At 33.7% G+C, this 16,272-nt stretch overlaps 1 protein-coding gene across 1 annotated transcript in view; it reads left to right on the forward strand.

Annotated features, from left to right (window-relative positions):
- Window positions 1-16,272, forward strand: part of LOC107601746 (sodium- and chloride-dependent creatine transporter 1-like) — a 50,447-nt gene that overhangs the window by 26,792 nt on the left and 7,383 nt on the right. The window contains exons 7-9 of the mRNA XM_016294032.1: window positions 6,189-6,323; window positions 6,658-6,761; window positions 7,760-7,884. Coding sequence (XP_016149518.1) covers window positions 6,189-6,323; window positions 6,658-6,761; window positions 7,760-7,884 — 364 coding nt within the window. The remainder of the gene's footprint in view (window positions 1-6,188; window positions 6,324-6,657; window positions 6,762-7,759; window positions 7,885-16,272) is intronic.

Below are 16,272 nucleotides of genomic sequence, written 5' to 3' on the forward strand. Positions count from 1 at the left end.
CACATCACAGTGGAGTCAGCTGTCTTAACCGTGGCTTGTGTACTGCAAACACATATTCATCACTGTGTCTGTCACGCGACTCTGTTCCCCTTTCGGGCTCTGTCTTTACATTTATTTTGAAAGATGAAGCTCGCGATTATGGTAAGGGGCGTTACATTTCCGATGAGTGCTTGCGGTGTTCGGCCAATCACAATGCACTGGGTCAGCTGGCCAATCAGAGCAGACTGCGCTTGTCGGAAGGAGGGACTTTGTAGAAAACGAAGCGTTTGAGAGAGGCAGATCATAGAGGACCTACAATAATGTACAGTATTTTAAAAATAATGTGTTTTTTGAACATTAAAGCATGTCAACATATTCTGTTACACCAAATACACCAAATAATGATCTTTAAAAAGCATCATATGACCCCCTTTAAGCTTGGTTACGTAACAGTTGTATTGATTGGGGAAGCTACTAGACACTAGTTAAACTACAGTCAAGCTACTCTTACAAAAGCTACAAGCTTCTTACAAAAAGTGCTGTTTTAAAAGGAGGTGATCTTTTTAAAAATACATTGCCTTTCAAACATTTGGGGTCAGTAATATTTGTTTTTGAAATAAATTAATAGTTTTATTCCGAAATAATGCATTAAATTGATCAACAGTGGCTGTAATTATGTTGATAATGTTACAGAAGAATTTAAATAAATGCTGTTCTTTCTATTCATCTAAGTATCTTTAAAAAATTGTATCGCGGGTTCCACAAAAATATAAATCTTTGGAAACTTTCCAGGATTTTTTTGGAATATTCCAGGGATTTTTGGAAAGTTTTTTCAAAACAGTCATTTTTATTAGTATTTAAAAAAAATAAAATAAATCAATCAATCAATAAATCAAATGAAATAAAGAAGTAAAAATTCCTATATTTTGAATCAGTTCATTTGGATGAATCATTGCACTAGAATGGGTTGGACTTTCAAACAGTACATACGAGAGAGGACAGAGATGATTAGAGACGATATAGTTGATGAACTTTTGTAACAGCTTTCATGTGAGGAACATACTCACTATATCTGGGAACAGTGCATACAGTATATTAGAATATACTATATTCCCAGTAATTTCAGCGATTTGTAATACAAATAGCCAGTTGAATCCAGCTTCTTTTTTTAATCTCATTTGAAACTTTAATGAGAATTTAACAGTCAGTCTGCAGGTCATTTCACATGTACTTATGTAATCTTGCAATTATGCTGCACATAAATTCATAAAAATGTGTTTGCCAAAGACTGCATCATATTGCATTTCCCTTGTGCTCTCAAGTGCAGTGTGACTTGCTTGTGTAACCTTGATTTGCATAGCTCCACCCACTGCTGCTTTGTCACAGTCGTGCAGGAGTGAGGCAGAAAGGTAACCATAGCAACATTATTTGCAATGGGGGTGTGGCGGGAAATATTACAAAGTGCCCTGTCAGGAAGGCACTGTGAGACTGGTTGGTCATGAGCGGGTGTCTGCAGTGGGACGTGACAAGGTGCTCGTACAAATGGCCAACAGCCACATTCTCTCTCCGGGAGGCGGGATCATATGAACCCTTAGTAATATAATAACTTAATTTTATTTCTACTGCTTATTACTGTATAGAAGGTCATCCTTGTATTACGGACACGTTTCTTCTGCACTAAAGTTACTCCTGTGAACTCAAAGCAGGGCTTAATGTTTCTAATAAACAGCTAAAGAAGGCAAACAGTGGAAAGTAGGTTATTTGAACTCATATTTAGTTCCTAGCTCGTGTTTTTCCTTCATAGTTTTTCTTTGATGGAAAGGACACTGTGAGTAAGCGTTGAGTCAAGCTCATTCAGACGACTGACGCGCACACACACACACACACACACACACACACACACAATAAGCCAGTGTTACAGTGAGCTAATTGACTATTTCAGAATCTGATTAATTATTACGGGGCAGAAATACTAAGCGGCAGATTACCCCAGATTCACAGGCCTCATGGGAATTAGAACAGAGTTTGTTTACTGACAGTATTTTTAGTTCAGGTTTATTTCTGCGTCTTTATAGTCAGTTGAAAGTGGGATGGATGTAAGTCTGATCTGATCTACAGTAAAAATATTTAATTTAAACTGACATGCATCAGACAGCTAATACTATCTGTTAATAAATCATTACTCCAGTCTTCAGCTTCACATGATCCTTCAGAAATCATTCTAATATGCCGATTTGCTGCTCAAGAAATATTTCTTCAATATCAATGTTGAAAACTTTGATTATTTGCTGATTAGAAAGTAAAAAAAAACAGCATTTGTTTGAAATAAAAATCTTTTGTAACATTATAAATGTCTTTACTGCCACTTTTGATCAATTTAATGCATCAATGAATAAAATAAGTTATATAAATAAATATGAATAAAATATATAATAAATAATACAGATTTTTTTATTTCAAAATTGATTTTTAATAATAATAATAATTAGTACTGTCAAACGATTAATCGCATCCAAAATAAAAGTTTTTGTTTACATAATATATGTGTGTGTACTGTGTATATTTATTATGTATATACAAATACACACACATGCATGTATATATTTAAGAAAAATATGTTACGTTTATACATTTAATATATTTATATATGATATAATTTATATGAATATAAATATATACACGTAAATACATGTAAATATTTGCAAAAATAGTTGCTATGTGTGTGTGTGCCTTTATGTATACATAATAAAGTTGGTCATGAGCGGGTGTCTGCAGTGGGACGTGACAAGGTGCTCGTACAAATGGCCAACAGCCACATTCTCTCTCCGGGAGGCGGGATCATATGAACCCTTAGTAATATAATAACTTAATTTTATTTCTACTGCTTATTACTGTATAGAAGGTCATCCTTGTATTACGGACACGTTTCTTCTGCACTAAAGTTACTCCTGTGAACTCAAAGCAGGGCTTAATGTTTCTAATAAACAGCTAAAGAAGGCAAACAGTGGAAAGTAGGTTATTTGAACTCATATTTAGTTCCTAGCTCGTGTTTTTCCTTCATAGTTTTTCTTTGATGGAAAGGACACTGTGAGTAAGCGTTGAGTCAAGCTCATTCAGACGACTGACGCGCACACACACACACACACACACACACACACACACAATAAGCCAGTGTTACAGTGAGCTAATTGACTATTTCAGAATCTGATTAATTATTACGGGGCAGAAATACTAAGCGGCAGATTACCCCAGATTCACAGGCCTCATGGGAATTAGAACAGAGTTTGTTTACTGACAGTATTTTTAGTTCAGGTTTATTTCTGCGTCTTTATAGTCAGTTGAAAGTGGGATGGATGTAAGTCTGATCTGATCTACAGTAAAAATATTTAATTTAAACTGACATGCATCAGACAGCTAATACTATCTGTTAATAAATCATTACTCCAGTCTTCAGCTTCACATGATCCTTCAGAAATCATTCTAATATGCCGATTTGCTGCTCAAGAAATATTTCTTCAATATCAATGTTGAAAACTTTGATTATTTGCTGATTAGAAAGTAAAAAAAAACAGCATTTGTTTGAAATAAAAATCTTTTGTAACATTATAAATGTCTTTACTGCCACTTTTGATCAATTTAATGCATCAATGAATAAAATAAGTTATATAAATAAATATGAATAAAATATATAATAAATAATACAGATTTTTTTATTTCAAAATTGATTTTTAATAATAATAATAATTAGTACTGTCAAACGATTAATCGCATCCAAAATAAAAGTTTTTGTTTACATAATATATGTGTGTATACTGTGTATATTTATTATGTATATACAAATACACACACATGCATGTATATATTTAAGAAAAATATGTTACGTTTATACATTTAATATATTTATATATGATATAATTTATATGAATATAAATATATACACGTAAATACATGTAAATATTTGCAAAAATAGTTGCTATGTGTGTGTGTGCCTTTATGTATACATAATAAATATACACAGTACACACACATATATTATGTAAACAAAAACTTTTATTTTGGATGCGATTAATCGCGATTAATCATTTGACAGCACTAATAATAATATAGAATAGTATAATTCCATAATATTAATATATTAGAATGTTTATTAAAATAATAATAATATTACATTAATATAATAATATAATAATTATTTATATATGACCAGTGAATTTTCACCCATCATTGACTAGAGTCTAGTGTGGTAGAGAGATTATTAGACCATTTTTCGTTGATGTTTCAGGATCCATAATTGTGCAGGTGACATGGCTCTGGACTGTGGACAGACAAAGATGTCGCAGAATGACGTGGAGAATTCAGAAAGCTCTCACCATGCACTGCATGTCCTAAACCGTGACCGTGTTTTTGTTGTAATCGGGCAGCATTGTACTTTTTGAGTTGAGCTCGTCTTCCCGAGGGAATTCAGGAGACGGGGTTTGCAGGAACAATTGAAGATCTGTGGCTGAGCGGCGTGCTTTTAATGCGATGGGCTTGATCTAGAATTGGCTGTCCTACATTTGTGTGTCTATATGGAGCAATTACAGAAGGCTGCCAGGCTTGTAAGACCATACCTGGCATGTGAGCCAAGTCCATAAACCAGCAAGGCTTGGAATGAGCAAGTCTCATGTAAATGCTCTCTGATAACAATCTGTCTCGTATCATCAGAGTTCAAAGTTCAGAGCATTTGGACCCATCCGCTGAATCAATAAACCTCTCCTTGCTGAAAAATCAGTGGTGATCTGATAACAGAAGGCATTGAGACATGCAGTATATGCGTCTCATCTTCATTCACATGACACAATGCTCAGCATGTGACTAACACCGTCCTTGCTGTGAACCGAGAGAGATAAAATGTATTTCAGAGATGCAACGCAGCAGATTCTCTGATATAAATTTACTGATAATATTGTGTTGAACTAGTTTATGTTATCTGGATTATATGTAGTTTTCTACGATCTAGCAAATCCACATAAATGACTGCCAAAATTATTTAGCAAACAAGGACATTTATTAATCATGGAAAATAACATATTGTCAAATATTCTGAATAAAATATAACTGCTACTTTCTCATGCAAAACTCATGTTGTGAATGGTCACCAGGACATTGCAACGTCGTTGCTAGGGTGTTTTACTAAGTCTGATCTTTCTGAGAAATAATATCACATCTCTGCTTAACAAACATGATTTGAGATATCAGTCATGGCTGCTGCATATGCGGTGGAGGATGAGTTATGTGCCAGAGTTTAATGTTTATACTTCAAATACCCAACGACAGTATGAGCAATATTAACAGTATTAATAAACACCTTAAAGGAATCGTTCACCCAAAAAGGAAAATTTGCTGAACAGTTACCTCAAGTCATCCAAGATGTAGATTAGTTTGTTTCTTCATCAGAACAGATTTGGAGAAATGTAGCATTACATGACTTGCTCACCAATGGATCCTCTGCAGTGAATGGGTGCCGTCAGAACGAGAGTCCAAACAGCTGATAAAAACATCACAATAACCTACAAGTAAATCCACACACCACTCCAGTCCATAAATTAATGTCGTGTGAAGCGAAAAGCTGTGTTTCCAAGAAATAAATTCATTGTTAAATTGATATTAACTTTAAACCATTGCTTCTGGCTAAAATATGATTCCTCTGTCCATAATGTTGGTTTGTCCATTTAAAAAAAGTCGTCTCGTCTGAATTGGGAGAGAAATATGCACAGATCAAGCACCATTTATAAGTAAAAAAAACTGTCCAAAACACTTCTAAGCAAATATATTGGCGTGAGAGGACAACAGGGGTTGGACTTTTTTAATGGAGAAAGTGTCATTATGGATTATAGACTGATATCTTGTCCAGAACTAACAGTTTAAAGTTAAAATGACCTTAATGATGGATTTGGTCCTTACAAAAATGCAGCTTTACGTTCACAAGATTCAATTGAGTCGTGTGGATTATTGTGTTTTTATCAGCTGTTTGGACTCTCATTCTGACGGCACCCATTCACTGCAGAGGGTCCATTGATGAGCAAGTGATGTAATGCTAACTTTCTCCAAATCTGAAGAACCAAAAATTTTTTGCAGATTTTTGGGTGTTTCTTTAAGCGGTGAGTTGTAGGAATGAAAACAGTTGACTTGACTGTCTGTCTGTCTGTCTGTATTTTTGTCTTCGACAGATTGTGTATTTCACTGCCACGTTCCCGTATGTGGTCCTGATTATTCTCCTGGTGAGGGGCGTCACACTTCCTGGTGCTTATGATGGGATCATGTACTATGTCAAACCTGATTGGTCTAAGCTAGGAGAGGCACAGGTGAGACCTTTAGTTTTCTCTTTCACCTTTGCGAGCATCAATCCTCCCATCCGCTTTGGATAAAATCATACGCTTTTATCCAAATAAATAAATGTAAAAGTAATTCAATAAGCTTCATTTTTTTTCTCAGTTTATTTACTTTTCTCTCTCTGCTTATAAGTCTGATACACAATACTTTATAACTGTTTCAGTTTAGTGTTTCTAAGAACGTTCAAATTTTTAAACTCGACTTTTATGTCTCTCTCCAGAGTACCTGGAGCCACTTTGAGCTCATTAATCATTTCAGAGGTGGATCTGTTTGTCTGACTGTCATTACTCTGTCTGTCTCTCTCAGGTCTGGATCGATGCTGGTACTCAAATCTTTTTCTCCTATGCTATCGGGCTCGGGGCCCTCACGGCCCTCGGCAGCTATAACCGATTCAACAATGACTGCTATAAGTAAGCATCCGTCACAGCCTTGAAGAGACAAGGACACATTTTTGTTATGGCGTCTTGTGTACTTTCTGAACCAGTGTGTTTTCCTTTTGAAAGACGTTGTGTCTAGTACGTTCACGCCATCAGAGGGTCCTGACCTTGTTTTATATGAAGCTGGATTTGACTGATGTGGCTAGCAAAGAGCAAAGGCCACTCACTTTAATAGTAGATCTCAAATGTCCTGGATACATTAGTAACCAGATGCACTGAATCAGCAGTTCTTTGCTTTGACTTTAATGTACAGAGTACTTTAGCTGGTTATATATACACTGATAATCAGGAATGATTTAATTTAAAATTGTAAATAAAATATTTTAAGATTTTGAAAAAATTTAAATAAGCAAAATGAGACATAACCGAATATGCTACTATGAAATTTTGAGATTAAAAATGCATGCACATTTTTAAAATTCAGCTTGTTCACTTGTTAAAAATGTGTGTTAAATGAGAAGTTAATATCATTACTAAATTACTCATTTATTTAATGAATATAATTAATGTCTAAATCAATATTTAGATTTTTTTTTATTATTAATTCATTTTATTCATTAAATAATTGTTAATAAATATTTTCATAATAATTTAAAGTATTATTATAACTGTATTATATTTTATGATTATTATCATTTATTGATAAAAAAAGAAAAATTATTAAATTATTGTAACCACAGTTACGATACATTTTAGTATGTACAAATTCAAGGTTATACATTTTAAGAGTGCAGTGGATTATAAAAAGATGTTATTTAATGCATTATTTTCTTTCATGTATAACCGTGAGCAGATAAGTGATTGAATGTATTGTAGCAATAGTTTTAATTATGCTCAAGAATATTTAACAGACAATAAGGTGGCATTGTTATATGTCTTTTATAATGCATCTAATGTGTTACACAACCATCTGACTGGATTTAAATAAAGATGCCACAACAGTTAACGTCTGTGTTTTCTTCTGTTTTCAGGGACGCTTTTGTTCTGGCTCTTATTAATAGTGGCACCAGTTTCTTTGCTGGTTTCGTGGTCTTCTCCATCTTAGGTTTCATGGCATCCGAGCAAGGTGTGGACATCTCTAAAGTGGCTGAATCAGGTAAGAGTCTACAGTGGTTTACTTCATTACAGATTATATACTATTTTGGATGGTAAGATATTTACGTGTCTGCCAGCCCTGAAACAACATGCATCTTAATGCAAGTGTAATAATTCACTTCCACTTGTTTTTAGTGCACATAAGTGAATGCATTTTTGACCTGGGGCTGGTTCTTGTAAATCATTTATGAAATCAATATTTAATGCAAGAATGATCTGCTAAAAATGAATGAAACATGCATTGTGTGAGTCATGAACATATGTGATATGATGATGGTGGTGATGATGATATTATACAGTAAATTAATTTCAATGCAGTTTGATATGTGACTTGAATTTTGTATTACTGTAAATGTTTATTGTTGGTTTGACAATATAATTGAAAGCAGAATATAAATGAAGATCATGTTTATATACAATGCTATTTGCTGTTAGTCATATTACTGTGAAAGGGACCAGACACTTAGCAGTTTGTTTTATGTGTATGTGTGTGTGTGTGTGTGTGTGCGTGCGTGCATACTTGTTTGTGTGCGTGAGTTTCTAATGGTAAATAACAGATAATAGTTCATTAACAACTGTATGTCACTCATTATTTTTTGTATTGTGTGGGATTGTGTGTGTGTGTGTGTGTGTGTGTGTGTGTGTGAGAGAGAGTGTCTGTCTGTTCTGAATGCAGGTGTGTGTATGTTTGTGAGTTTTCGACATCACAATTAGTACAGTCTTGTTCCCGTTTGCTGTGTCCTGAAACACTGAGGAATATATAATTCCCAAAATGTAATGCCTTGATTTTACATACACATTTACATAGACATTGATTACAATTTAATTCAAATTTTATGTTTAGGTTAATAATAATTATGAATCCTGATCATTCATGATCGAAATGAACATGCATCACAGACTATACTAATAGTATGCAGCATGAAATTTAAGGCCCCACATGTTCTTGTGTGACGCTCACGCATGTAGACGTGTTAGTTTATAACACATAGGCCTACATGTTTCACATTTAAAGTGTGAACACCAGACGAAGCCTTTCTGTCACTCCGATTTTTGTGAAGCTATCACTAATAATCTGTACATAACATGACCGTCCTACAAGATTGACACTAAATTCATGTCTTTTTACATAAATGTCTTGCTAAAGGCTGTTGCATGAAGAAAAATGCATACGAGTGCACATTATAAATATAGGGAAAGCAAATCCTATATTTTCTGTACTGATTTAATCAAGAACAGTGACCATAAGTTAGTCAAATGTTTTACAAATGTTTGTTTTTTTAGCCAACTTCTTCATGCACTGTATAAATAAATTAAAAAAATAAATAAATAACATTTTTGAGTTGTAAATAAAACAAATATTACTAGAGTACATTTTAAAAGAAAATACTATTTAATTCTTTCTGCTTTAAAATGTAATGTTTAATTCAATGTGTTTCTTGCAATTTGTTTGAAAAATGTTCACTTAGAAATTTATATAAAATTTCACACACACACACACACACACGTATATATATATATACTTTCATATTTACTGACTCATGGACCCATCATCTGTAGCATGTGCATTTAACAGAATTTAAATCTACAGAATCAGTAAAATGATCGAACTATATCATAATTCACCTTTTGTGTAAAATATAAATTCAAACTAAAGTTAGCCCCAGAAATGGAAATTAAATGTAATTTAACTAAGCTTCTGAATTAGGTATGAAGAAACCTTGGGTAGATAAATCTAGCCCTGGTTTAAAATCATACAGCGGAGCTCCATTTAGTGCTAGTGGTATTTTATTCTTACCCCTGCATGGTGAATTAGCACTGTCATTTCAGACTCAGTTGAGCTCGCGGCGCAGAAGCAGTGCACTGGTTTGTGAGGCTCAGTAAAGGACAACATGTTCTTGGCCTGAAGGAGAGACTGTGCAGCAAGACTAAATGAGTATGAAGTGATAATATTTTTAAATGACCTGGCAAGATGCCACGGACTTCATACAAAGTGACCCTCACGTCCTTGAAATGAATTAATTTTAATCGGATCGCTGCTCATACATGTTGGGGTTAACCTACCAGTGTACCGCATGCTTTAAAGGGGTCAAATCATGAGGAATCGCATGTCCTTGCTCTTTTCAGTCAGCTTTCCATGATGCCAAATTAAGTTTAATATTCATTTAAATATTAACAAATTAAATTGAGTGTAGGTTGCAATTATTTATCAATGAAGTAACCATTCAAGTCTCTTTTTCATGTTCATATTGTTGTTTTAAATTCAACATAATACACAGATTTACATTTGACAGATTTGGTCACTTGGGTACCAAAATTAGTTGATAATCTGTAATCTGCACTAATTTTAGTACTTTTGTTCGTGGTACCCCTACTGTCACAGATGTACTGTAGCTAATGAACCAGGGTTATTGTAGTTAACTAAAACTAAAACCATAAACACATTTCACTACTTCTAAACTAAATGTTATCTGAAATAAAAGAAACTTAACATTTCTCTTTTTAATCAAGTAAATGAAATATATAATACTGCGTTACATGGAAGAGGCATCTTTTATTTTATTTGGGATGCTTGGATTTCAGGCATCAGAAACCTGAAATATGATTGCCCGCATGTTTTTAAAAAAATTAAATAAAGTATAAAAAATGGCCCCTTTTAGAAAACATCAAGAATGCACATATGCACACACACACACACACACACAGACATGTTATGAATGTACATGTGTAGGAATGAGTGTGTGTGTATGTGTTGGTCCGTGTCTTCTAGTGTGTTGTCTGTGTCAGTGTGATGTTTAGAAATAGATCTCGAGGTCAGTGTGCTTGTGTCGTGATGTCCGAGTGGGTTGTGATGTGCTGTACTTCCAGATGATTTTGAGAAGGAAACCATTGACACATTGTTTGTGGCTTTTTCTTATTTTTCATTTTCCTGCAGCACACAATCGGATGACAGTTACAGTTAGAAAGCAAACCAGACTCCCCATCATAAATTTGATGCTTTGACTAGTTTTCCTTGATTGTCTTCAGTCCCGTTCTATATATATATATATTTATATATCTTGTGATTTATATATATTTATTTATATCTCTATATCTATATTTTGGCTTTATTTAAGTATTAATTTAAGGATTATTTAACCAGGAACTTTGCCTCTTGAGATGTGCACATCTCGATTTCAAGAGGGGTCCTGGAGCAGTCTGCCAATGCAGGTAAACCTCTGATATCTAATGTTAGCATTTACACCTCTACTACAGCCCAGCCCTAAAGTCAGCACCTACGACCGTCTGCCGCACAGGCAGGGCAGGCCCGACATGCACAGCGTAGCCTAGCCTCATTCCACAATTAGGCTCATCCATCTTAAGAGACAAAGCCAACGTGTGGAAAAACTGTACACTGCCGGCACTCAACACCTGCTTTAACCCCAACATGATAAAAAAAAACGCTAATGTCTAGCACTAACCTTCTCCAAACAGTCGCTTGATGTAAATATAAGACACGTCTCTCTTCTGGCTCTTCATCGTGTATTTCCATTACATTTGCCTGGATCTTGCTACATTTGTCATAAATCAGGCCTAGTTGTTAGTTCAAAGCCAGTGTCGTAATATCCACTGGTAATACAAAAAATATCCCACCTCTACTATTCCTTAAAGGGGTCATATAATGAGAAATTACATTTTACATGATGTTTTTTATGAAAACTTTGAAAACTGCTAAAAAAGAGCATTTACTGAAACTAAGCTGTAAAAATGGCTCTTTTTGAATATAAACGCATCAGTGACGCCTGTAACTTGGCCTGTCCTGTCACAGTAATGTAATAATGACAATCTATGGTATATATGATTATTCCTAAACACCAAGAGCTAACTAGTGTAAAATGTGTAGAAAATATGTTCAAATGTGCTGATCCTGTTGTGTGTAGCAATAGAATGTCAATGTTTGAAATCAGCGACTGAAGCTTATTTTAATAGTCTTCACATAGAAACTCTTTAAGGATAAGGTGTTTGATTCTTCTATTCTAATAATTGCAAGGATAAAATTTCACCCATTAGCGGTGTGCAATATGACCAAAATCGTATATTACGATCCGAGTAATTCTATTCCATGATAACAATATATATCATGATATAGTTGTTTAGTTGTTTGTTGATATAGCTCACTGAAGACAAGTAAACAGACAGCAATCAAATAAGAATAAGAAACTAATTGCAAGCAATAGGACAAAAAACTACAGTGGAACAATTAAATAAAAAATACTTCATACATTGTATAAAGTAATTAAATGTATAAAAACACTACATATTCTTCACTGTGTAAATGTAATATGTATTTATTCTTATTAAAGTTACGAAAGTGATTTAGTCAAGAGCAGTGAGAGATTTTCTCTCTTTTGTTGTTTGATTAACATGAAAGACAGCAGGAATATTAGACTGCTGTCACTTTAAGAGCTGCCCTGATCCAATATACTTTTACACGTGTTTTGTTTCTCAGCTGTTTGCTTTCACTTAAGACTTACTGTGTTTGAGGATGCTTGCAAAGACAGGCATTTTGACACATTCAAGTGTGTATTTAACCATTCAAGGTCTATAAATCGGCAAAAATAACTCTCTCAGTGCGCATATACAGCGAAATGAGTTATTTTTTGTTGCAGATTTTGTTTCAATGGCTTCAAATCACTTGTCTTTAAAAAACTTGTTTTTTTAAGCGCAATGCTTACAAACGTTACGTTTTCGTGACCACATAGCACAGTAACGTCACATAAGCGTGTAACTGTGGTAGAGACGATAGTCCAAAATTTCTACCGGTATATCACTCACCCCTACCACCCATAGAAACTTGTTAAGTAGGGATGCACCAAAATGAAAATTCTTGGCCGAAGCCGAAACCGAACAAAATTAAACACTGGGCCGAAGGCCGAATACCGAACACGGTTTTTCGAGTTTTTTTCCTCATGTAGTTTGCCAATTGTTTTTCACCATTGCATAAATTAAATAGCCAAAATGTGCTTTTTACTGTTTTGTCTTGCTTTTCAAAGAAAAAAATCAATTACAAAACAACAATTTAAAAATATTTAACATTTTTAACATTCTAGAAGACACTATACCAACAAAGCACAATTTAACTTAAAGTTAGTAAAATAATATTTTATGGCCAACAGACCCCCTTCTTGAATCAGGCATGTATTTTTTACTGTATAATTAAAAACAGCCTTGCTGAGAAGAGACTTCTTTTAAAACATTGGAAAATATTACAGATCCTAAGTTGAACACTATGTGTGAATGTTATAATAAATGTATTAACAGACCTGTTGTAATTATTATTATCATTATTATTGTCTTACTTTTTATTTTATTTTACAGAACAACAGTAAAATTACAATACTAACATTTATGAATGTTGATAGAGTTGCTTTTTCTCAACTTTTATTTTGGCGGAATCACGCAGGAAGACCTCAATGCTTCTTTTTGTTGACAACAGCAGCTGTATAAACGATTCTCATTACGAATACGTTGTACATATCGCATTGTCACATACATTGTAAAAATTCATAAAAATGTGTGAGCAACTGACGAGTAACACTGGTTCATCGCAGACTTTGAACCCTGGTTAACAAGCAGATAGCGCGGCGAGTTTGTGCAGCGCTGTCAGAATACATGCAATGCATGCGTGTATTAGAAAACATATACAGTAAAACATAAACAGTTTATTTACTAATTGTTTAAGGTCATTTCGCGATTTCAATCATCATACGGTAACCAGCAACAATCACCCTTTCCTCTTCTCATCGAAGACATGCGATGCAGTACTAAACAGTCTCTCGCTGTCGGTGCTTGTAATGATTTTTGCGTCTTTCTCTGACAGTTTTAAATGCTTCCACACTGCTGACATGTGTGCTGCATTATAAAGAGTGCGCGCCTCTCACTCTTCGCTGGTTGCTATTTGATCGCATCACATCATTGTTCGGTACAATTTATTCAGTCTTTTCGATTATTCGGCCGAACACCAAAAGAGCTTTCTTTGCTATTTTCATCGGAATTATTTCGGTTGCTGAAAATTCGGTGCATCCCTATTGTTAAGATAATTCAAAAATAGAATCTTTCTAAATCTTTCCTGCTTTCAAGATTGCAACATTAAACATATACATTCTGTATATACAGTATATGTTTTAGTTTTTTCGCAATTGCTATCAGATTAAGAAAAATGTAACCACTGACTTCTTAATATTTTTATTCTCATTTTATTATTTATGAAAGGTTTATCTACTAATATTGTAAAATTACCATAAATTAATAACAATAAGCATCAGTTGACACCTATAACATGACTCGTCCAGTCACAGTAATGGAATATTGATGAAGTATGATATATACTATTATTCCTAAAGAGCTAGAGTAAAATATATAGAAAATATGTTAAAGCATGTATTGTTCCTGTAGAATCTCTATAGCAGAAGAATCTCAACATAAGAAATCAGTGACTGAAGCATATTTTGAATGGTCTTCACATGAAAACATTTTAAGGATGATGTGTGAGGGTTTTATATGATATTAAATGTGCACTCGGACTCGGTCCGACGCTGTGGTCAAAAGTGTTTTTCAAAAGTCACTTAGTGCACCTTTAATGTTTGAAATGCCACACATAGAAATGTGTTAATTTATTCAGTAAAATCTAAAATGAAATCTGAAATTATTATCAGAACATTAATGGAAATGTCTTTGATTACTGATTTTAAGATTACAAAAAATACTTTAATGCATATCAAGAAAACATAACATAGAAGACCTCAATGCTTCTTTTTGTTGACAACAGCAGCTGTATAAACGATTCTCATTACGAATACGTTGTACATATCGCATTGTCACATACATTGTAAAAATTCATAAAAATGTGTGAGCAACTGACGAGTAACACTGGTTCATCGCAGACTTTGAACCCTGGTTAACAAGCAGATAGCGCGGCGAGTTTGTGCAGCGCTGTCAGAATACATGCAATGCATGCGTGTATTAGAAAACATATACAGTAAAACATAAACAGTTTATTTACTAATTGTTTAAGGTCATTTCGCGATTTCAATCATCATACGGTAACCAGCAACAATCACCCCTTCCTCTTCTCATCGAAGACATGCGATGCAGTACTAAACAGTCTCTCGCTGTCGGTGCTTGTAATGATTTTTGCGTCTTTCTCTGACAGTTTTAAATGCTTCCACACTGCTGACATGTGTGCTGCATTATAAAGAGTGCGCGCCTCTCACTCTTCGCTGGTTGCTATTTGATCGCATCACATCATTGTTCGGTACAATTTATTCAGTCTTTTCGATTATTCGGCCGAACACCAAAAGAGCTTTCTTTGCTATTTTCATCGGAATTATTTCGGTTGCTGAAAATTCGGTGCATCCCTATTGTTAAGATAATTCAAAAATAGAATCTTTCTAAATCTTTCCTGCTTTCAAGATTGCAACATTAAACATATACATTCTGTATATACAGTATATGTTTTAGTTTTTTCGCAATTGCTATCAGATTAAGAAAAATGTAACCACTGACTTCTTAATATTTTTATTCTCATTTTATTATTTATGAAAGGTTTATCTACTAATATTGTAAAATTACCATAAATTAATAACAATAAGCATCAGTTGACACCTATAACATGACTCGTCCAGTCACAGTAATGGAATATTGATGAAGTATGATATATACTATTATTCCTAAAGAGCTAGAGTAAAATATATAGAAAATATGTTAAAGCATGTATTGTTCCTGTAGAATCTCTATAGCAGAAGAATCTCAACATAAGAAATCAGTGACTGAAGCATATTTTGAATGGTCTTCACATGAAAACATTTTAAGGATGATGTGTGAGGGTTTTATATGATATTAAATGTGCACTCGGACTCGGTCCGACGCTGTGGTCAAAAGTGTTTTTCAAAAGTCACTTAGTGCACCTTTAATGTTTGAAATGCCACACATAGAAATGTGTTAATTTATTCAGTAAAATCTAAAATGAAATCTGAAATTATTATCAGAACATTAATGGAAATGTCTTTGATTACTGATTTTAAGATTACAAAAAATACTTTAATGCATATCAAGAAAACATAACATATCCACTGATTTTTTTTTTTATATATTTTTTGTATTCAAATTGTGTTATTTATAAAAAATGTTTATTTAAAAACTAATGCCATAATATTACCATAACAGTATTATTATATTAATAATAATATTTCAACACGTGACTGAAGCATAAATTGACACTCTATAAAATGGCACTCTGGTCACAGTAATGAAATATTGACAAAGTATGAAATATATTATTATTCTTAAATGCTTAAAGTGCTAACTAGAGTAAAATGTCTAGCTAATACATTAAACCCTGTGTTGATTC

This window comes from Sinocyclocheilus grahami, unplaced genomic scaffold (assembly GCF_001515645.1).
Source record: "Sinocyclocheilus grahami isolate Dianchi unplaced genomic scaffold, SAMN03320097.WGS_v1.1 scaffold312.1, whole genome shotgun sequence".
Taxonomy (NCBI): domain Eukaryota; kingdom Metazoa; phylum Chordata; class Actinopteri; order Cypriniformes; family Cyprinidae; genus Sinocyclocheilus; species Sinocyclocheilus grahami.